The 22,543-nt window shown below is 42.8% G+C and overlaps 1 protein-coding gene across 1 annotated transcript in view; it reads right to left on the bottom strand.

Moving 5' to 3' along the window:
- The window catches only part of LOC134005924 (cytochrome P450 26B1), a 34,553-nt gene extending 14,826 nt beyond the window's left edge, over positions 1-19,727 (bottom strand). Inside the window, exons 1-2 of the mRNA XM_062444963.1 lie at positions 18,860-19,727; positions 752-976 (exon numbers count right to left, since the gene is read on the bottom strand). Of these exons, the coding sequence (XP_062300947.1) occupies positions 752-976; positions 18,860-19,063 (429 nt within the window). The 5' untranslated portion in view covers positions 19,064-19,727. The remainder of the gene's footprint in view (positions 1-751; positions 977-18,859) is intronic.
- Positions 19,728-22,543: the final 2,816 nt, after the last annotated feature.

Below are 22,543 nucleotides of genomic sequence, written 5' to 3'. Positions count from 1 at the left end.
AGACTTTCTTATTGATTTAAACCATTTATTACATATGAAATAAATGCAGCAGGACATATCAATATATTATGTGGCCTTTATTTAATTCTTATATTTGTGCACATGTTGCAGCTACAGTTAAATATTTTGCTCGAGTTTCATCCTATAAATACTTGGCAAGAGTGAAAGTTGAACATTTAAGGCGACTTTTAAACCAACATTTAAGGTGTGTTTTTTTCTCTTGTGCTTCTGATAGATCTATTATGGTATTACCTTAAAATTATGGTGCAAGAGGAATATTTATATATCTGTCATTTATGCATATTTAACTCTTGAGTATGCTTTAACCTTTGTATGTAATTACAGTAATCTGCAATAATCTGAATGTATGTAACTTGTTCATTTTTTATTTAATTTGGCGCCTTGAAATGTGAAATATTAATTTAAAAATTAGGTCAAAATCAAACAGGTTTTTCATATCTTTCCATATTATATGTTATGTAACTTTGCTTGTGTGGTAGCTGTTCATAAAAGGAATATTCCACCAAATATCAATCTTTAATGTTTCTCTGTTATTCTGCATCTTAGTTTTAGTCTATTTTAAGCATCGTGAACCCAAACTGGCCTCATCTACTGTCCTCTTAGAAGGAGAAAGATACTTTTATAAATAATTGAGTCTGAAGAGATCAGCGGCATATTCCTTGAATCCAAACCCAAAATACTCAGAACCGTTTGTGTGTGTGTGTGTGTGTGTGTATATGTGTGTCCTGACCTTTCTCCTCTTGCGGTGGATGTCTCCGATGCTGTTGGCCAGTGAGTTTGGTCCCAGCAGCGTGGCGGTGCTCTGAGGCCAGTCCACCGTCACCAGCGTGTGCTCGCCCATCAGCACCTTACGCACGTTCTCGGCGCCCGTCACCCGGATTAGAGGGCGACCCAGCAGGTGGGTCTTGAACACGTTGCCGTACTTCTGCCTCCGTGACGCGTGGAAGCCCGAACCCTAGAGAGAGAAAGAGAGAGAGGAGACAAAATAGATCAATCTTAAAGCTCTGAAAACTTGATTATAAAGCAGGATTATTCGTCTGCAACAGAGACTCAAACGTTCATGTTTTTTTTTAACTTCCATTTTTCATTTTAAACACTCATCATCAAACATTTATTTCATATATTTTGCAGTCTGCTGTGATATAAACTACAAATGCACTTCCCAAATATTTCTATTTCTTTAAAAAGGTCTGAAAAGTCAAAAAACGACAAAAATTGAGCATCTAATTGATTCGAGGGTTGCGAGCGAGCGACTGTCGCCCAAATGTTGTGAACTTGCTAAAAGGCGGAATTTCCCTTTTGCTAGTCGAGGTGTGAGAGGAGATTTCTGTTGAGGAAATCCCCAAACACTCCACCCTGTTTCAGTGACGTTAGAGAAACGCTTTGCCCATCCCTTCGGCTAACGGAGATCCCCCTCATCTCCTCGCCTCTCCCGCTTCTACTTATATATTATATTTCATGCTGCTTTGTCACGTTCGCCACAAAGAACCAGAATGGACCCGCCAGAAATTCGATAAGAAACATCATCTTAAGGCAGGAAACACCCAACTTAACATCATCACCCAATCGCTCAATCCACATCTTTTTCTTTCTACCCATCATCATCATCACCATCATCCCAAACGTCTGCATCACCCTCTTCACCCTCACCATCACCATCACCTTTAACATAAAGAAAACTGACCAAAACCTTCAAGTCCTGATAGTTTGAGCTCTGCAGTGACTGATTTTTACGTTTGCTATTAATTCAAACCAGACTTTAGATTCTGACCTCCACTCCAGCTTTGATCTTCACCTCTAAAAGCTCTGAGTAAGTGTTTTCTCTCTCTCTCTCCCTCTCTTTCTCTTTTTGTGGTTTGGGGTCCAAATGGACCATTTCTGAAGAATCCCCCCCCCCCCCCCCCCCCGCCCGCCCGCCCGCCTGCCCCCACATGCAAAAAGTTACTGATGTTTCTATCATCTCTGCTCCCAGAGCAAAAGTAAACTTGAAGGTAGCAGACTGCAGATGTTTAGGGAGCCTGTATACATGAGGTTAACTCAATGAAAACTGATTTAAATTGCCTTTAGGACAATCAGCCTCTGAATAGTTAAAGGTCAAAGGTTGTCAAAACATTTTCAGCTCAAAGCTCCCAATGTAGTAAATGAATGAAGGACCAGAATTGGGGAGAAAAAAAGAGATTTCAGCCTCAGCTCATCCTTTAAATGTCTGATACTGATGATTTGGAGTATTTTAAACATAGATTTTTGAGTGTGAAGAGCCTTTAAAATGAAACTACAACTCCATGTAACCTCTTTATTGCGTAATGCATATTTCTGCAGCTTGTGACCAGTTCAAACTTCTCAGATTGTTTTATTTTAATACATTTTTGAAGCCTGAAGAAGTCAAATTATCCATTTTCTACCCTCTTAACTATACAGCAACCCCGTAGGTTGTTAATACTTTTAATATAATTATCATTGAAAACTTAAATTTCTGTTTTGCACGTTGTAATCTCAGATATGACGTTTATCCGACCTATTTCAAGTTCAAAGTTTTACTATTTTCAATTCTGAACATTCTTGCCGTCTTGTTAAGAAATCATGTTTTTATTTTCCCAGTTTAGCAAGAGCCTGAACTTCACTTCTTTGGCTGAAAAGAAAAGAGAACGAAAGAGCGAAACACAGAATATCCCAGAAAGAAGATGCCAGAATTGACAGCTGAACCAGAAGAACCACAGAAATGCTCATTGATAAAAAAGCTTCCCAGAGGATACAAAAATAACAACATCTCGGTTCCTTTTTCACATCGTGGCCCACCAGAAGAAGCCGCGGCAGCCCATTTCGGGCCCCTGCCCCACATTTTGAGCAGCCTGGCTGTCAGCAAACCCCCAGAGGACCCGAGCTGGAGTCAGTTAGCGAGCTGACCTGGGTTCAGCTTTGACGCTGACCTCTAAACGGTCCGGGTCACGGCAGAGCGAGAGGGAGCCGACCCCAGAACTGTAAATGGGCTGTTTGAGTGAAAAGAATATATATCAGCCCGAGGGCAGCTTACTGTGTTACACACACACACACACACACACACACACACACACACACACACACACACACACACACACAAGCCTTAGAGACAGACATATCATTCACACGCAAGCACACACACACATTTAAGACACATGCATACAGTGAAGGCAAAACTTGCATGTGCAGAAAAACACACTCAAATACTGTGCAGACATGTAGTCCTGCATGTTGCACACACACACACACACACACACACACACCAAGCCTTAGAGACAGACATATCATTCACACGCAAGCACACACACACATTTAAGACACATGCATACAGTGAAGGCAAAACTTGCATGTGCAGAAAAACACACTCAAATACTGTGCAGACATGTAGTCCTGCATGTTGCACACACACACACACACACACACACACACACACACACACACACACACACACACACACAGACACACACACACACACACACACACACACACACACACAGACACACACACACAGACACACACACACACACACATACACTAAATTCATAAAACTCACCAAAAAAACGTGCAAAGCAAACAAACACGCAGAGGCCTAACTGCAAATTGCCGTGACAACACTAACTGGTTTGACCCCAGTTTACTCATGGGGAAAGAGATATGTACAACTGTGAGGCACACACACACACACACACACACACACACACACACTGGTAACATATGTAAACATACGTGCCAAAGAAGCAGTACTATGAGGTGCCATAAAACAGTTTGGTCCCACATTTAAATAAGATACAGTGTTTTATATGTTTCTCTTTTTCTTTCATATTTTGGTGTGAATTAACGTAAAAAGCTGCTTTAACTTTCAAACTATGTGTGTGTGTCAGAGAAAGAGAGCGCTCCGAAGTGTACAAACCGTAAATTTAGTGTGTGTTCAGTTGTGTTTACGTGTGTGTGTGTGTGTGTGTGTGTGTGTGTGTATGTGTGTGTGTGTGTGTGTGTGTGTGTGTGAATGCAACTAATTTTAGCAGGTAGTTTGTTTCCTGTTTAAGACACACCTCTCACAGCAGTGGTTTGTGTGTGTGTGTGTGTGGGTCTGTGTGTGTGTGTGTGTGTGTGTGTGTGTGTGTGTGTGTCTGTGTGTGTGTGTGTGTGTGTGTGTGTGTGTGTGTGTGTGTGTGTGTGTGTGTGTCTGTGTGTGTGTGTGTGTGTGTGTGTGTGTGTGTGTGTGTGTGTGTGTGTGTGTGTCTGTGTGTGTGAGCGTGTGTGTGAGTGCAAACACAGCTTCAGATTTTTTTTCCTCCTCTCCGCTGACTTGAAGCTACACATTTATGCACTCAGTGATTCTGGTGTACGGTATAATTTGTGGCTCAGAGTCCTGCAGCGAAGAGTCTTGATACATTTAATACAATCAAATCAAAAACTGCCTCCGTTTGCCAAGAGAGCGAGTGTTTAACCGCCACACACTAAACCTGCTACCTGCTCTATTCACTGCAAGCCACTCTGGATTAAAGCATCAGCTAAAATATAAATAGAAACTTTTATCTTTTCTTCTTCTATCGATCACAGGAAGAACATCTACAACTCTCTTCAGTAGCATTCAGCGTGTTTCAGAGACATCCTATTTCCCATTATACACCTTTTTTTTTTTTTTTGGCTACACCTTCAATGCATCATCATCATAAAGGAAACCATAGAAGACTTTTAGCTTTTAGAGTTTGAGTGAGCTTTAATTTGTCATCACACTTAAATGCCTGTTTGAACTGAACAGTGTCTTCTTTCTATGTCTCTTTTTGTCTCATAGTGTGCAGAAAAGTCATGAGAACACATCTAATTTGAAGGAAACAGCTGCAAATGTAAGTCAAGAGTTACATATTTTGTATGTTTCTGTCATATCGCTCTTTAGGACTACATATACATATATACATATTGGATGATTCTTCACTTAAAGCTGCAGTGTCCGACATGTGTCTCCCCCTTCAGGCAGTGAGAGTAATTACAAAAACACCGTATTTTATTCCCGTTCAAGATAACAAAGAGCTAAACAGAAGCTAACTGGCCAGCACGGGAAATGTCAAACACCAGATTAAAGCTCAGGTATACTGTGAGAGAGATTTATAGGCTTAATCAGCATTGTGTGAACTTGGTTTAGCGTCAATTTATGGGTAATGCTAGGCGCTAATGCAAGAATTAGCATGCCTGTTGTGTAGCAAGTCTGAATTTTATGCAGGAAGACTTGCTTTTATCTTGTTACAGACATGCATTTTTTTAAATTTAGCTACCTGATGCATAACTTTTTAGTAATGAGAACTTTAAAACAGCAATATTGGACGTAGCTACAAAACTGTTAGCACTGAACGTAATGCAGGGTTTTGCAGAATCGGCCGAGGTTGCTCTTCTTCTCTGTTAATGCAGTTTGCTATGTTTGGTGTCATTCAAAGAAAGTTCTTAAAATATTACATAATTTCTTTCTAATTCTTTTTTTCAAGCCTTAAGTCACATAAAGAATCATTTCTTCTGCAATTCTTTTCGATTTCACTGCGTTTTTTCTTCTTCTGTGAGTTGCAAAAATAAAACCCCAGTCTGCAGTCTCGCCTACTTTTTTCATTTCATTCCTTGCAGCTCATCTCTTTTCTCCCCTCTTTGCGACGCACCTCACATCTCAACGTTTTTCTTGTGTGAACTCGACCCAAATTGAGCACAGATGCCTCGGCCTCTTTGCAGCTCCGTTTCGCTGTTTCATGTTGCTTTGAAAAACTCTTGATTGCCAGACTGCTTTTATAGATGAAAAATGCCATTAATTAGCAGCCAAACACGCCCCACCTTTGTAGCTTGTGTTTGTAATTGCACTTAAGCTACTTCAGATGTTAAGACCTTTTTTTTTTCATGATGTGTTAGTTCATCCACACCGTGCGCGTTTTCTTTACCCCCGACTCGAAACACATCCTGTCTTATAGCTGCGTTACAATCGAGCTCTACGTTGCTGCTCCTGTGGTTGGAGGCAGCAGTCGTGACCGCTGCTGCGATGCATTTCTTCCAGTTGAACGTCAGTGCAAAACGGTGACTTCAGAAAGCAACCGCTCTATGATTTTTTTGAAGGGGCTGAAACTTCAAACTTCTGTGTAGTTACTGAATCTCTCCCCCCTCTTAAATGTGAACAGTTCCTCCTCTTTTTTTTTTTTTATCCCTGCTCATTCCTTCCATCTTTTACAGATTTCAGTTTCTTCTTTCTCTCTCTGTCGATGTGTCTGGGTACAAACTGTTGACCTGAACTGTTTTCACAGCTCCTGTACACTTCCTCTTTTTACTGTGGCATGCACACATACACACACACACACACACACATACACACATTAACACACACACACACCACACCAGGTCGCCGACTGGCCTCTGGAGCCCTCGGGGTGTGTGCGTGTGCGTGTGTTAGAGTGGGGTTGTTTTCCAAGCTACATTTTGCTGCCACATGGATGTAGAGTGGTTTAGTATGTCTGCCTGGCAGGCCTGCTTACACACACACACACACACACACACACACACACACACACACACACACACACGGTCCAATTTGAAGGGAGTTCCTCAGGCAGCCAGACAAGGCTCCCTTTCACACTCCAAGATACAGCATCAGATTGGGCCGATTGTGTACTTTTTTAGTGTGTGTGTGTGTGTGTGTGTGTGTGTGTGTGTGTGTGCAGCTTCGTGCATCATGTGTGTATCTCTTCGTACATTTTCTCTTTCCATTTCTCTTTATTTTCTTTTCACACACACGCACGCACACACACACACGCACACACACACACACACACACACACACACACACACACACACACACACACACACACACACACATTTTGGCAGGATACTGAAGGTTTTCATCTGTCTTAGTCGCTGCTGCAAGAAAATGGAAAAAAATGTGTGTAAAACAAAAGTTACACTGAAATACTGTGTGTGTGTGTGTGTGTGTGTGTGTGTGTGTGTGTGTGTGTGTGTGTGTGTGTGTGTGTGTGCCAGGGGTGTGGTCTGGATGACATTTAGCTTAAAATGTGAGAAGTGTACACCCCCCTCTCCATCCCAAATCTGGCAAAACACACACACACACACACACACACACACACACACACACATAGAGAGAGTGAGAGAGAGCGAGCATGGAAAAGTTGTGATGTAATGACGCCACACTTCTCTTGCAGGAGAACACGTACATAACCGCACACAGGATCACAACACACACACTTTATACATACACAGAGTCCTAGACGTCGCCGCGGAGACGCAGGCGTCACAGCTTCACACTGATTACGCAGACTGAAACACTTTCCCTCCAAACGTCGCTGTAAACACTCGCTCAAGTTTTTGCAAAACAAAAAACAAAAAAAAAAAAACAAAACCCCAGAAACCAAAATTGCTACCACAACATTACGGCTGATTTTACCGCCGAGGTCACAGGCAACAAACTCTGATGTGAGCTGAAAACCATAAAGAGGTTTCTCTTAATGATGGCGGGCATAAAGTTTTAAAGCTTCTTTTTTTTCTCCCTTCTCTTGTGGAGATGTTACCTAGCAACTAAGAGAAGTACAAGCTGGCTGCTGAGGCACAAAACATGATGTGTGTGTCTTAGTGTGTCTTAGTGTGTGTGTGTGTGTGTGTGTGTGTGTGAGAGTAAAGAAGGGGGAACACCGCTCACTTTTTTCCAGCACAGTTCAGTCAGTAGTTGTTTTTTTTGCATACTTTGTTGCCTCACGTTGTATTTAACACTCGTTATTTGATTAAGCAGGTGGTGTAATTTTACTCAGAAGCAGCATTTACTGGAAATCTAAAGCTGGCGTTAAACTTTAACAGCTTAATATGTGTTAAACTGAATTTCCCTCCATCGTAATTAAAGACGTAAAGATGCCTGGAACACAGGTGCTTTCAGCAAACCGGCTCAAAATGCTGAAATGATCGTACTTAATAACACTTTTATATTAATTAAACGTGTCAGACGTTGTTAAGTAAACGTGACACTGCTCTTTTAAAATGTGTCTATTGGGGTTTTTGGTCACACAGGTTAATTTCACTCATGCAAATTGACGTTTATTAATATTTGAAACATATTCTGCTTCATATAGACTCAATACTTGGTAGTTTAACTCCTTGATTTAACTCCTATTTTTATGTATTTTCTTTTCTTGCTTGTTTGCTTTTCGCATAAATTTTCAGTCAAAGCTTGAGGACACAGTTGAACCATCTAGCCACAAATTTATAAATAAGAATCTCTTAATTGAAATCTTTTATTTTTAGCGAACTACACAAATTCTCCAATATCGTACACAATCGGAGCTCCTACTATGTTTGTTTCTGTCTGTTTTTTACGACTTTCCGTCTATCTCGGCCCAAACTCCCAGTTCGCTTTAAGCTGAAAATAACACAAGGGTCGTTAATAGCGTTTGGGAATAGCGAACGCAGCCTCATATGGGAGCAGAGCTGCAGGTAGTGTAGTGGTGAAGGTTTAGGAGCAGAGTTAAGGTCATGATAAGGGTGTAAGGAAGGTTATGTCGGGGTTAAAGCACAGATGAAGGTTAGGAGTTGTGTTTAATAATGAATGTCTTTTAAATATAGTTATTTTGGGTGTGTGTGTCTGGACAGGGTGGCGATGTCAGCTTCTACAGAGTCCCTTTTATATTTTTTTGAACAGAGATTTATCAGATATTTTACAAGAACCTCAATAAAGGAGGGAGAGAGAAGAGGAGGAGGAGAGAGGGAGGGAGGTAGAGAGGGAGGGGTTGATGTGAGGATTTTCCACACACGCCATCCAAACACACACACACACACACACACACACAAAACCTTTCATTACATGCTCACAAATGCTCAAAAATTGTCTGACAATTGCCGCCACGATCGCTAGAAAAATCGTATAAAAATCTCCCCCGTCTCTCTTGTTCTCTCTCCACACACACACACACACACACAGACTGTCCGAGCAGAGTTAGCTAGCGCGCCGGCCATATGCTAAAAATACCCCCGTCTGTTCTGTTGGGGTTGGCCTGGGGGCGAACCTGGGCTCGAGCTTATAAATGTCTTCTTTGTAGTGCAGTGGAAATGTCCAACAAATGACTCTTTTATTAGGGCAAGACAAAAAAACACAGCTAATTATGTTTACTTAGATCAACGCAGCAGCACACACACACACACACACACACACACACACACACACACACACACACACACACACACACACAAGGGCAAGCTGGGGGGACAGCGAAAGTGTGTGTGTGTGTGTGTGTGTGTGTGTGTGTGTGTGTGTGGAGAGAGAGAGAGAAAGTGTACATTTAGAGCAGTTATAAAACAGTAATATTAGGGTGAAGCTTTACAGGGAGCGGGCGCGATGCTTTTTTAGAAAAGAGGGAGAAGCAGAGACCGCAGCAGGAGATGAATGACAGCACTTATGAGCGCAACAAACAGAGCAATTTACCAGCTCGTGTTCATACTTAGAATGAAAGAAGAAGAGGATCTAGACTAGAGATTTAAAAAAAAAAAACAGAAAGATATACAGTAAGCGTTTTTAAAATTGAAGTGAATTTGGTTGGATTTTTAAAGGGAGATTTCGTCAAAAAGCGCTCTTGAATGTTTGCAGCCTTGGCAAATATTTAGTCAAAATGTGTCGTGTTGATTTGAGTTTATAAAAGCATCTAAATCTGAATTTAACACACACAGGATTTATTCTACACATGCATAAACTCTTAATGTTGCATGATGTATTTTCTGCGAGTCAAAGTTCTTTACTATAACGTTAGATTATTGGTGTGTGAGTGCTTATTTTAAACCCCAGTGCACACATGAAAAAAGTGTTAAAAACTTTAGCATTAACGGTTTCTCATTTCTTTTCAAAGCAGGTGCTGTCTTTGCGGTGCGTTCGAGTGCAACTTTTAAGATGGGAAAAAGCGATAAAACGATGTTTCAGTCGCTCTTGGTCTGTTCGGTGTGGCGACTCGGAGGGAACAGGTGATTAAGATGATTCAAGTGATGAAAATGAAAGAAAAAGAGCAACTTATTAGTTAATGAGAGCGATAAACTCTTCACTCTTGATTTGTGGGTAAAGCAGCACCACAGCGATGAGCGTCGAGCAGGAATGGCGGCACAGCAATTTCGCCAGAAAAGTGAATCTTTTTCGACTAAATTAAAGGTTAAAAATGAAAAGTGAACCAAAAAATAAAGCAGCAGCTGCAACAGGAGAGAAGAAGGCGAGAGAGAGAGGAAACGAGGTCAAAGGCTGTGAGGGAATTCCTTCTTTCTTTTCTGCTGTCAATCATTCAGCCGGTGCCAGAGATACCAAGGAACCAGTGTGTGAGGTTTTATGTGTGTGTTTTTGTGTATGTGTGTGTGTGTGTGTGTGTGATTGTGTGTGTGTTTGAATGGTGCGACAGGTCCTCGACTTGACAATGAACCCCGTCCCTTTGCGGTCACGCCACCGCATCAGAGAGACAGAGAGAGGAGGAGAAAGAGGAGGAATAAGAGAGCAGGACGAGAGGGAAAGGAAAGGAAAGGATGGAGGAGAGGAAAAGAGGACAGAGAAAGAAAAATAAGAGCAGAGAACGAGAGAGAGAGAGAGAGAGAGAGAGGGAGAGAGAGAAAGTGAAAAGGTGAAGAGAAGCCAGAAACAGGGGCGAGAGAAAGCGAGCGCAGAGCGTGGCGGAGGAGGCGGAGAGATGGGAAGGGTGCTGTTTTTTCAAAAGGACGGATTAACGAAAAAGGGCTACAGATAGTTCAGCCAAAAAACAAGTAGAATAGAGAGAGAGAGGCAGAGCGAGGGAGAGAGAGAGAGAGGGTTGGCCCCTGACCCGAGGACATTATAGAAAGGGAGATTATGGTTGTTCAAAACTCTCTAAGCACTCACCCCGGGACCCCAGCTAATACCCTGACACACACACACACACACACACACACACACACACACACACACACACACACAACTACAAGCGAATACAGGACTGCCACTGTGGAATGCTAAGTCAACAAAATACATCCATACTTCAGTTTCTTATTGTCAATGAATCCCGTGAATGATAGAAACCAGCTTAGTTTTGAGTTTGTATCTATAATATACTCACGAGAGCTCCGAATCTTTATCAATCCGCCGCTAAAAGTAGTTTTTGATTCTGTTTTAGGAACATTTGCTAAAAAAAACTAGTGCCGAGCTGCTTTAGGAGCCTTTTTAAACATTGTTTGTTAAATTTGGACGTCATGATCGCCCCCTGGTGGCTGGCAGCAGTATCGCTTCATGCTAGCAGATGTTTTTGGGGCATTTTAGGTCGTTCTTATCACGCTGACGTTCATCCAAGTGATGATTTTTCTGATATGTTTTAGTTTTAATTTGTTATTTGATAATATATAAAACAGCTTAGGGGCGTCAGTGTAGCATCCGACTCTATACTGTGCAGACTCTGGCTCTAAATGACGTCAGATGGCAGCTCCCGAAAAAGGCTTCACTTTCGCATAGCGGCAAGAAGAGGAGACGTTTTTTAAATATTATGTTACAAGTTTGTGATGTTCTTGAAACTGAGCATCACAGATAAAGTAAGAAACCTGGAAAGTGGTGAGATACACCTTTTGGTTTTTATCTTTTCCTCAGACTTCAAGAGAAAGACGAATAATTGCCATATATACAAATTAGTAAAACGCTCTCTCTTTCTTTCTCACACACACTCACACACAAACACACACTCATTGACAAAGAAAGCCTAACATTGGCCTCTATACTCGGCCTGGGACAAGCGTGTTAGAGGAGGGATCAGTGTGTTCTCGGGGTGAAAGAAGGGGCAAGGGAGACCACTGCCAGTACCTCCTGCTAATCTGTACAAGAGGAGGAGGAGGAGGGATGGAGGGGAAAACACGGGAGAAGAAGAAGACGAAGACGACGACGACGAAGAAGAAGAGGAACGAAGTAAAAACAAAATATAGTGAAATCCGAAATGAATATTTTAGATTTTGTCTCAATGACGACATGAAGTATGAAGGACGAAGAAGGGATGCAATTAAAGCGATTTAAAGATAGGAAAAGATGGCGAATTAGGAGAAAGAGGAAAAGGGAAGAGGCGAGATTATGGGGAAATTTTCGGGAAAAGTCGAGTCAGGACAGGCGAATAAAATGATAACATAAAAACACAATTAGAGAAGGAAAGAAAACGCATTTAAAAGAGAAAGAAATGACAAAGAGGAAGATTTGAGCGATTGGGAAGAAAAAGGAAAACAAGTACAGATAAAGGTTAAAAATGTGTCGATATTAGTACGAACAACACGGTAGAAAAATGGGGAAAAATCATCCCGTTTTTAAACAAATTAAACAAATTAAAGAAGAAAGATTGTAGAAATACGACAAAAGAAAAGCGAGATGAGACGAAAAGATGGAGAGAAGCTTGACAAAAGGTTACAGGGGTGTGAGAAGAAGAGTCCTCGGAGGTTCAAGGGTCCTGCCTTGAATGTTAACACAGTAACGCCACACACACACACACACACACACACACACACACACAAAGGGCTTCCCCTTGTGCCCGCTCAATGAACTATGTATCTCTCTCACCCAACACACACACACATACACACACACTTTGCCAGCACCCTGCCACTCTTATGGCATCAAACAGAAGAAAGAAAGAGAGAAAGAAAAAGAGAAAAAGAAAGAAGAGAGTTAATCAATCAACATTGTAAAATGATCTCTGCAGCTCACACACTTCTGTGCATGTGTGCTTGATTTGTGTGTGTTCACAATACATCTGCATATGTGACTGTGTGTGTGTACTTGTAGTCTTTCCATCCACTTTGTGTGTGTGTATTTGTGTGTGTGTGTGCAAGGGAGCCTCAGGACTGTGTAACCACAGCTATGCAGCACACAGCGGGCTGGACCGCAGTAATGGAACCTCGTATAGATGAAGCCACCAGGTCTCACAATCCCTGCTCTGTCTGAGCTGTGTAAAGGAGCAGTCCGCCCCGAAAAACACAAAGATCCCACACGCGCTGCGCACCAGAGAGGCTCCAGAGCGCTCGGTCTCGCTCGTCAGCACCATATAAATCCAGATTTTTTTTTTTTTTTAACCCATGATGAGATGCGGAGAAACATAAACGCTGCTCATCATAAACGAGGCGTTCAGGGGTAATTCGGAGCTGTCAGCGGTTACATAAGCATCTGATGTGGCAGTTTGAGCTGTTGTCTATGTTTTTTAATCTTCTTTTTAAACACATTACTGACAAAAACTGTACTGTTTGAGTTTCCAAAGTTAAGAAAGAGATGTTAATGCAAGTATATATATATACGTTGTGTGGTGGAAAACGACCAGCTGTGACCCTACGTGACTTGCAAATGAACATCGAAGCTGCTCAAAACATTATTATTGTGCATCGAGGCCAATTTGTTCCTTAAATGAGTGAAAATAAACCAAAGCAGCCGACAAATGTAACGTAAGGATTTTTGAAAGTGGTAGCTGGTCAGCGTTTAGGTGACTGGTGACAAAAATAGATGCTGCGTTGTTACTTCTTCAAAAATCGTGACTTATTTAGTGTGTTTTACGTTTAAATAGGGTGTGTAGAAATGTGACGAGAACCAAAAAAAGTGATTGAGAAACCAGAAAAGTAACGATCTTCATCACAACTCGCCAACGTTTCACTACGAAGCCGTGAACGCCACATTTTTGAAAGGGGAGCTGTTCAAATACTCATAAATACGACTTCAACTTTTGAATTTGAATGCACCGTGAGTTTCTCACAAGGGGACAGAAGAGCGACTGAACGACAGATTCACCTTAAAATACATCCTAATATCGAAGAAGTCGGTTTGTAATAGTTAGGGTTAGGGTTAGGGTTAGAGTGCAAAACAGGTGTAGAAGAAGAAGGAAAGAAGAGGAAGAAGAGAGGAGAGAGGGGGAATAGAAGAGAGAGAGAGAGAGCTGTCGTCACTGTGCGTGATGAGAGAGTGTTTGGTCTGCAGGACTGTTATTACTCTGCCCACCATCATTTACACTGCAAAACAGACAGAGACAAGATGACAGGCTGGCAGACAGAAGGTCGGAGGGACAACCCATTAGCGTGTGTGTATGTGTGTGTGTGTGTGTACAGTATGTGAGCTTGTGCCAAAGTTGTGTGCAAACTGCGGAAAGCCAAATTTAACTAATTATAACAGCAAGAAACGATCACTGATAATGCTTTTCACACCTTCTGTATAGAAATCTACTGTGTGTGTGTGTGTGTGTGTGTGTGCGTGTGTGTGTGTGCGTGTGTGTGTGTGCGTGTGCGTGTGTGTGCGTGTGCGTGTCAGTCTCATTCACAAACTTCAAAAAACACAAACACACTATACAGTCTGAGTCTCTGTGCCATGTGTTCATTTCCTCTGGTCTGACCCAGATTCAGTCCAGCCTATCTGCGCAGCATGTGAGTGTGTGTGTGTGTGTGTGTGTGTGTGTGTGTGTGGTTGAGTGTGTATTTATGTGTGTGTGTGTGTGTATGAGACCAAGGGGAAACTGTATCCAGAGGACAGTTAGATAGGTTTCCCTCATTGACTGGGAACAGCATTAGTGTGGCTGTGGCGGCTCTGACTGACAGATAAGTGAATGTTTTAGAAGTGTATTAAACTTCATTAACATAATAAACCTTAAATATGATATTAATAACCTTCCAAAATATGTGAAAAAATGTTTAATTTAAAGCTTAACTATAAGATAAGATTCAAAACCACATGTGGGAACTTTGCACTTTGGCGACTCCAAGTGGCAGCTTAAGAAAAGTTCATTACACAGAAATATTGGTACATTATTTTAAAGAAGTATGTGTTTGAAATTAAAAATGTGCATGTTGTTGCTTAGAGACTACTTTAATCTTTCACTGTGACTTTTTTATTCATAGATAAGTTTCCAAATTGGTTGTTTCAATTCTCAAATCAGAGAAATCGTTAAGGTGTTTCCATGTGTTGTTCACATCGTCAAAGCTCATATTTCAGATTCGGATTTGAGAAATTGACGTTTTCTAATAAAAGAACAAGAAAAAGTAGCAAAATGTTACGCAGTGTTTTGATAAAGCCACTTGAACGGTCGTAAAATTGGACGAGACTTTGGCTTTTTGAAAGTTAGCCAATCAGATCAGAGTAGGCTCAAGAGAGGCAGGCCTTAAAGAGACAGGCGCAAAAACAGCCTGTTTCAGACAGAGGCTGAACTGAGGGGCTGCAAAAAGAGCCAGTATAAGATAAATAAGACATTTTTATTTAAATTGTAAATCATGCAAAGATATTCCAATATAGCCCCAAATTAAAAACGAACACCTTAAAATGTCAATATATCTTGTCAATGTGTGTTCTAATAGTACACGTCTAAATTGAAGCCTTAATGACATTCATGGGTGCATGTGGACGTCCATATTTTGTCTTTATATATGTGTACAACTTTATAAAAAGAGTGCATTTAAAAGTGCATATGTGATCTGTGTTGATCTCTGTACATATATAAATCTGCACCATGTAGGTACTGTGCATATGTGTGTGTGTATGTGTGTGTGTGTGTGTTTCCCTGCTCGGTAGCGCTCCTGCTTGGCACCGTCCCTTCAGAAAACTCCGGCTCCTAATGAGAGCAGACAGGTCTTTGGCAGAGTGACCGTAGAACTATTTCTAAACTGCAGATCGCTTTAAAACGAATCCGTCACAAAAAATGCGCCGCTGCCGCCGCTGCTGCTCCATGTGTGTCGAGGTAAAAATATACCGTGTGTTTATATACACACACGCATTTTGGCCAGGAGTGTGTTTATGTAGGAAGTCTGGAGGAGACGTTAGGGCAGAAGAGGAGAGGAGAGGGAGAGAAAGAGAGAACAAATGCGAGAGGTTGGTAAAGAGAAAAGAAAATGAAAGTTGAAAAGTGTTTTGAGAGATTCAAACACCTGCTGCACATCTGTTCACACATATTCTGCAACATAAAAAAGCTTATCTTTTAAAGGTGGTGCAAACATTGTTACCTTTCATTACATATCAAAAAATACACGAGCAAATAAAACCACTGATGTGAGCGTTTCGCTGATCTGGCGCCCCCTCTGGTGAGACAGAGATACAACAGCACAACTTTCAAGTTCAAGCTACAATTAAAAAAAACACTTTTTAAATGATTAAAGAAGCAACTTATCAGATCGGAGGCGTAAAGAACATCCCGCTACAGTATTTCCTATGCTTGTCTGAAACCTTCCAAACAGATAAACCAGTGCTGTCATTTCTCGTCATTTGCTTAAACCGCAAAAGGTCGCCTGCAGGAAAATGTACACATGCGTTGTCTGAAGTGATTTAAACAACTAATGCTCTCCTTTTTTTCTTCCATGAGCTGAATCAGCGTTTATATCAATATTTCTCGTCTCAGAAACATCTCACCTTGATATGTTCTCCACAAACTCAAGAACTTCTCATCTCTTAATGAAATGCTGCAGTGAAAACGACAATGCACTGTATGTCTATCTCTTAATTTCATGAATTCTCCAACTAAATCAAACACAAGTCGTCTCCACGAGTCATCGAACAACAGACTATTAGTAGAGACACACAATCAACATCTGGGCAAGAAAGGTCCCCAACAGATCTCCATTTCTCTTTCTCTCTCTATCTATCTGTCTGTCTCACTTTCCTACAGTGCAGAAAATGATAAGACTGCAACCAAACACATCTATATATCTCTCTTTTTCTTTCCTCACATACACACACACACAGTTACACTACAGTACAACATTGACTCTTTAACTCTAACGTGAGGTGAAAGTCTGATTTAGTCACTCAAAAAGCAGCAAGACTCTTCCAGGATTTGATATGCTTGTGGGGACATTTGGTCCTCATAAGTATAGACACACACAGGCTTTTATTCCTCCATCTGACTGACCCCCCCTCCTCCCCTTCTCCTACCCCCAAAACCTCCCTCCCACCCCCCCCTCCCACCATAAACTTGGCCGCTTTCCTCAGTTGCATTCCGGGAACGCGTCTTGCTCGGTGTCAGATGTAACGGAGAGGAGCACCGCGAGTTCAAGCCCCGCACGCGGCCAACGTGCCTCCGCTCGTCGAGCCCCCACTTTGCGCACCCCCCCCCCCCCCAAACACCACCACCTCCACCTCCCTACCTCCCTGATTTGCTTCTCTTATTGAGGTTTTTCTCTGTCTCTCTCACCCACTCTGTTGCTTTCTTTGTTTTTTCTCTCCCTACACCCCCCTCTACACACACACACATGCACGCGCGCACACACACACACACACCACTTTCCCCCCTGAGCGTGCTCCTGGGAGCCATCAGTTCGCGCTGACAACCGCTGCTTAGCGGGACTCGCGTGCAGTCCGGTGTGGGGTCACACAACGACCCCCCAAAACCTCCTTCTGTCACTTAATAAAAGTCTAAAGATTGAGTTCAGATACATGTTGATTGATTAGGAGCAATTATGTTTTATAGAAGGTGATTTGCTCAAAGTTTGGAGGCAAATATCAACCAATAAATGATCGATTTCCCGTCAGAAAGTTACGCAGGACTGATCGATACACGCACAACACATTTTACCCCTTTTTTTTTTTTTAGCAACTTTACAGAATCTGTCAATCAACTTTGCCGAGACAAGTACTCTCACTGAATGTTATCTGAAACATGCAGCATGCTGGGAACTTTTTTTGGACGCGTTTCCAGCCTAGATGTGCCCGCAGGGAGCGGAGCTGCAGCGTCTGGATTCACCAGCGAGGAGGAGAGGAAAAGAGAAGAGGAGGAGGAGGAAGAGGAGGAGGAGAAAAAGGCAGAGGAGGAGAAAGACAGTCCGAGGTGTTGCACTTTACCCTCACCTTAACCCTTTACCCCTTTTTACCTCCAACAACTTCTCTCTCTCTCTCTCTCTCTCTCTCTCTCTCTCTCTCTCTCTCTCTCTCTCTCTGTCTCTCTCTCTCTCGCTCTCCTTTCTCCTCTTTAAATAAACTTCACAAACACACATCAAGAGCGTCTCATTTTGCTCATCAGACAGTTTAAATTTGAGATTTCAAGATAAAAGAAAGAGAGATTTTATTCGATTCGTGTGTATATTTTACTGCTACACAGAGACACCAGCTTGCATTAATTGCCACAGTATCAGATATGAGCGATAACCTATCAGCCTGACTGCAGCTCGACCCCGATCTGATCGCCTGATGGAGCCACAGTGGGGAGAAGAGTCGAGGGCTGAGATTGCGGGGGCTATGAACTAATCAAAAGTGAAGTGAAAGTCTTTTGATGACAGTGCCGGCGGGGCTGCACGCGGACTGGTGTCCTTCTGTGTGCAACACATGCGCGCTGGATGAGGATGAATCGGGTTTTAAAACTAAGAAAAGACACATTTAATGAAAAATAAGTGACACAAGATGAGCAGATGGCTATGTTTGACACTGGGCATCACGGCATGTTGAGCCAAATTGGTTAAAGTTGCGCACGGATGAGTGTTTAGTGGAGGAAAAGGCACAAATAAGCGTTTTTTTAGGTGCTTGTATCGGTGGATGTTTGATTTGTGAGCATCTCCAATAAAGAGCGCAACGATACATGCGAGATAATCTGTGAATAAAATGAAATATTGGTGAAAATGGTTTCTTCTATAGTCCATATCAGAATGATTACAGCGTCCCATAAACAGACTTAACTCAGAAGTTACTTGCAGAGGGGGAGAGTGTGAAAGAATGATGAATGAACACAGATTGAAAAAAGGTTGAAAAGTCTGAAAGAATCGTATCAAAAACAGATAAAGCTGAATTCATCGTTTATGGATAAAGTCCCAGTCTGTCACCGGGACCCGCTCTGACCCAGACTCCGCGTCGCACTCCACCAAGCCCCCCTTTTCCCGCCCCGAGGAACGCGCTTACCTGCAGAAGCCAGTGGCAGGTCTCGCCGATGAAAGGGAAGCCCATGGATCCTTTGGGCATGGGCAGCTTGCAGTTTTTATCCCGCGTCGCCGTCCATCTGAGCTGCCACAGCTGCTGGGAGACGGCGAGGAGAAGCGCCATGGACACCAGGCAGGCGGCCAGAGTGGCCAGCGCCGAGACGAGGTCGAAACTGTCGAACAGCATGATGATGGAGAGTCCGGCGGTCTCTCTGGAGCTCTGGAAGACTTTCAAAAACCGGTTGAAAGTTGCGCTGAAGTGTCGTCAAACTTTGTGTCTGTGACCAAAAAAAAGGGTAGATTGGATCCTCAGGTGGATGTATCAGTTGGATTTTTTAAAAGTCTTTTTTTGCGTAAAAGCGCAGCAGTCCTTTACGCACTCCAAAGCCCTCTGGAGGTGACAAGAGGCGGCTGTGTTTTCAGAATGAATGAACTGTGTGGAGTGCGATTTTTCTTGCAGATATAGGACGGGATCTCTATCTTGAAATAGTCACAAAGTGGCGTGTCTGTGCGTTGTTTGTTTGTTGTTTGTTTTTTAAAAAGTGCAAATTCAAAGTGTCGGCTGAGCGGAGGAGATGCTACAGGTGAGCAGCGCAGCCAGGGCTCCCCGTATCTTCCGTATCACACCTCAGCTTGTAAAGTGGAAAAAAATAAACGCATTAAAAGCCACTTTGCTTTAATGATTTAAGCATTTGGGACAAGAATCACACATCACTGGGGACTGTCCTGCTGTTTGAAATCTCATTTTTGGTCTCGTTTGAGGCTTAGTGACTTGAAATTCAGTTTGTTTTGAAAAAAGTCTGAAACTTGAAGTCAACCAAAAAATCTCAAGGTGACACGTTTATGTCAAAAGCTTGGACACGTGGGACACGTGGAAAAAGTGAGCCGAGCCTTGGAACTAACAAGGGCTTTACTTTTTAAAACTTCTCGAGGGATGGAAAGACTTGGTTTTTGGGGGAAAAAATGAACGAAATCTCTTCCAGGAATCGCGTCTCTCTCTCTCTCAAATCCAAAAAAATTGAAAGAAAGAAAAAAAAGAAGAAGAAGAGATTTTTCTTTTTTAAAAACCTCTTTTTCAAAAGTTTTTAATCTCTGTCTGGAGCAAACTCGAGGAAGATAAAGTAAAGTGTAGACTTTTAAGATCCGTGAGAGTGCAGAAACGAAAAGGTGCGCAGGAGATGCTCAGGAGCCACCGTCCTCTTACTGCTTCTCTTACTTTCTGTCGTCCACTCTCTTCACTGTGTACCTTTCTGTTTCTGCGCTCCTCTCTCTCTCTCTCTCTCTCTCTCTCTCTCTCTCTCTCTCTCTCTCTCTCTCTCTCTCTCTCTCTCTCTCTCTCTCTCTCTCTCTCTCTCTCTCTCTCTCTCTCTCTCTCTCTCTCTCTCTGCTGGCTGCCTACACAAGTCACCCTCAGTGCGTGCGTGTGTGTGTGTGTGTGTATGTGTGTGTACGTGTGTGTGGATGCGTGCGTAATGAGTGTGTGTATGTCAAGCCAGAGGCACCAATGAGTGTTTATATAGTGCGGAGGCAACTGGAAGGCGAATAGTCGGCCAAGGGCTCCCGTCGCCCCCCCTCCAACCCCACCCCACCTCACTCCAGCGTCGGCTAGAGAGGGAGAGAGAGAGAGACTCCCCTCCCCTTCCCTCCTCCTCCTCCTCTCCCCTTCCTCCCTCCATCCCTCTCCTCTGCTCCACCTCTTTCAGCTCCTGGAGGACCCCCCCTTCTCTGTCTCTCTCTCTCTGTCTCTCTCTCTCTCCTCCCTCTCCTTCTCCTCCTCCCTCTTCCTCCTCTCTCCTCTCAAGAGGAGGGGTGGTGTAAAGTGAGCAGCAAGCAGCGCAAGAGGAGAGGAGGCTTGGAGCGTGCTTGAGCTGGCAGACTTCCAGTGAGAGAGAGAGAAAGAGAAAGAGAGAGAGAGAGAAGGAGAGAGAGAGAGAGAAAGAGAGAGAAACAGGGATTGCAGTTACTTTTATGACTTCTGTCTCCGTGCAGGACGTGCGCACTCTTGAACTAATCACCTGCAGACTAAAACTGCACTGCGCACACGCCGGCACTGATATAACCTCACTTTACCGGCTAATGGGAGTATTTAGACTCCGAATCAACAACAAATTTCATCACAATTATTCTAAAAGAGCAAGTCAGCGCTGTAAAAAAAACAACAACTCATCCAGCGGTTCATTAGACGCTTGCCAAAAAAGACCTAAGACGCGCCGTTACGCACGGAGTTTGGTGCGTAATTTGTGTTCATACTTGTTCAATATCATCATGCCTTCTTTGCTGTTTATGTTCCCGCTGCATTATGGGACGCCAACCACAGACCTCGTAACCAAATCTGGCCAATAGTGACCCCTGCGCCAAACACAGGGCTAAATCTGTCTGGAGGAGTGGAAATGTTGGTGTCACAAGGGTCAAATTGAATCACAACTCTTGTGATCCAGAGGTCATTTTAATTTTAAGGGGGGGTTAGGGCTTTTTTATTTGCTCTAGAGCACTTCAATAGACTTTAATCCTTACTTTGTTAGATTTTTCTAACACCTCTTTTCTTTCTTTAAACATGCAAAAGAGGTTAAGCCAAACAATCTTCTTTCTTTCTTATTGCCTCCGGCTCTGTTCACCTTTAATTTGCAGCTTCTATATTTATATTCGTATAATTTAAGCTGTTTCTATTAAAGCAATCCCCCTTTTATCAGACATATAAAACCCCCTCTTGACGCTCCCTGAGTGGCAGGTTCGACTCCAGCTCTTCACACATCTTCTGCCTCACTTTAAAACAAAACAAAAAATGATAAACTCTCATAACTCTCATAAGTGTTTGATTCCAGGCCACCAAGGTCTTCGCCTCGCCTCCTTATCCCCAATTCTTGAGAAAAGCCATCAGATAAATAAATCAGACGTGAGGGGGGTGAGAGGGGGGGCGACTGCTCTCAGCACGCTGTTTCACCACCTTCATTCCAAAGTAAATGACTGGCTTCAATTAGCTCCTCTGACTGTGATCAGGCATATTACCGGCTGTTACGTAACACACACACACACAGAGAGAGAGAGAAAGAGGAAGACTGGAGATCCTGACCAGAGTGTGGCACACACATGAAAAAAGGTCATCCATACAGTGACACACACACACACACACACACACACACACACACACACACACACACACACACACACACACACACACACACACACAATAAATCATTCTTCCTCCTTCTTCAACCCTTCATCTGCTCTTCCTCTTCTAATTCAAGCCTCACATTTGTAGCTTTTCGCCTCCTTTAATACATTTTTGTGTCTCTCTTTCCCAGATATGCAACAACTTCTCTTCTTCTCTTTTTAATACCACTTTCCCTTCTTCCTCACTATCTTAAGTGTCCATCTCCCCTCGCTCTTCATCCCCTCTCATCCTTCATCTCTCGTCTTCTCTCTCATCTCCCTCCTAATCCCCTCGTTCACCACAAGCCCAGAGAAACTGACTTTTTGCAGGGATTCTTGTTTCTTTTCTTTTAGGGGGGGGGGCTCTTTCTTTCTTTCTCTCTTTCTCTCTTTCTCTCTTTCTCTCTCTTTCTCTTCACTGTTTCTCCCTCTCTCTTCTGCTCACTTGTTTCCCTGACAGCGGCTCAATGCTGCCGCCTAGCGGAGAGGAAACACATGGCAGCCAGCCAGAAGGAAG

Source organism: Scomber scombrus, chromosome 23 (assembly GCF_963691925.1).
Source record: "Scomber scombrus chromosome 23, fScoSco1.1, whole genome shotgun sequence".
Lineage (NCBI taxonomy): Eukaryota > Metazoa > Chordata > Actinopteri > Scombriformes > Scombridae > Scomber > Scomber scombrus.
The sequence above is the reverse complement of the archived record's forward strand: the minus strand, read 5'-3'. Positions and strand labels throughout refer to the sequence as shown.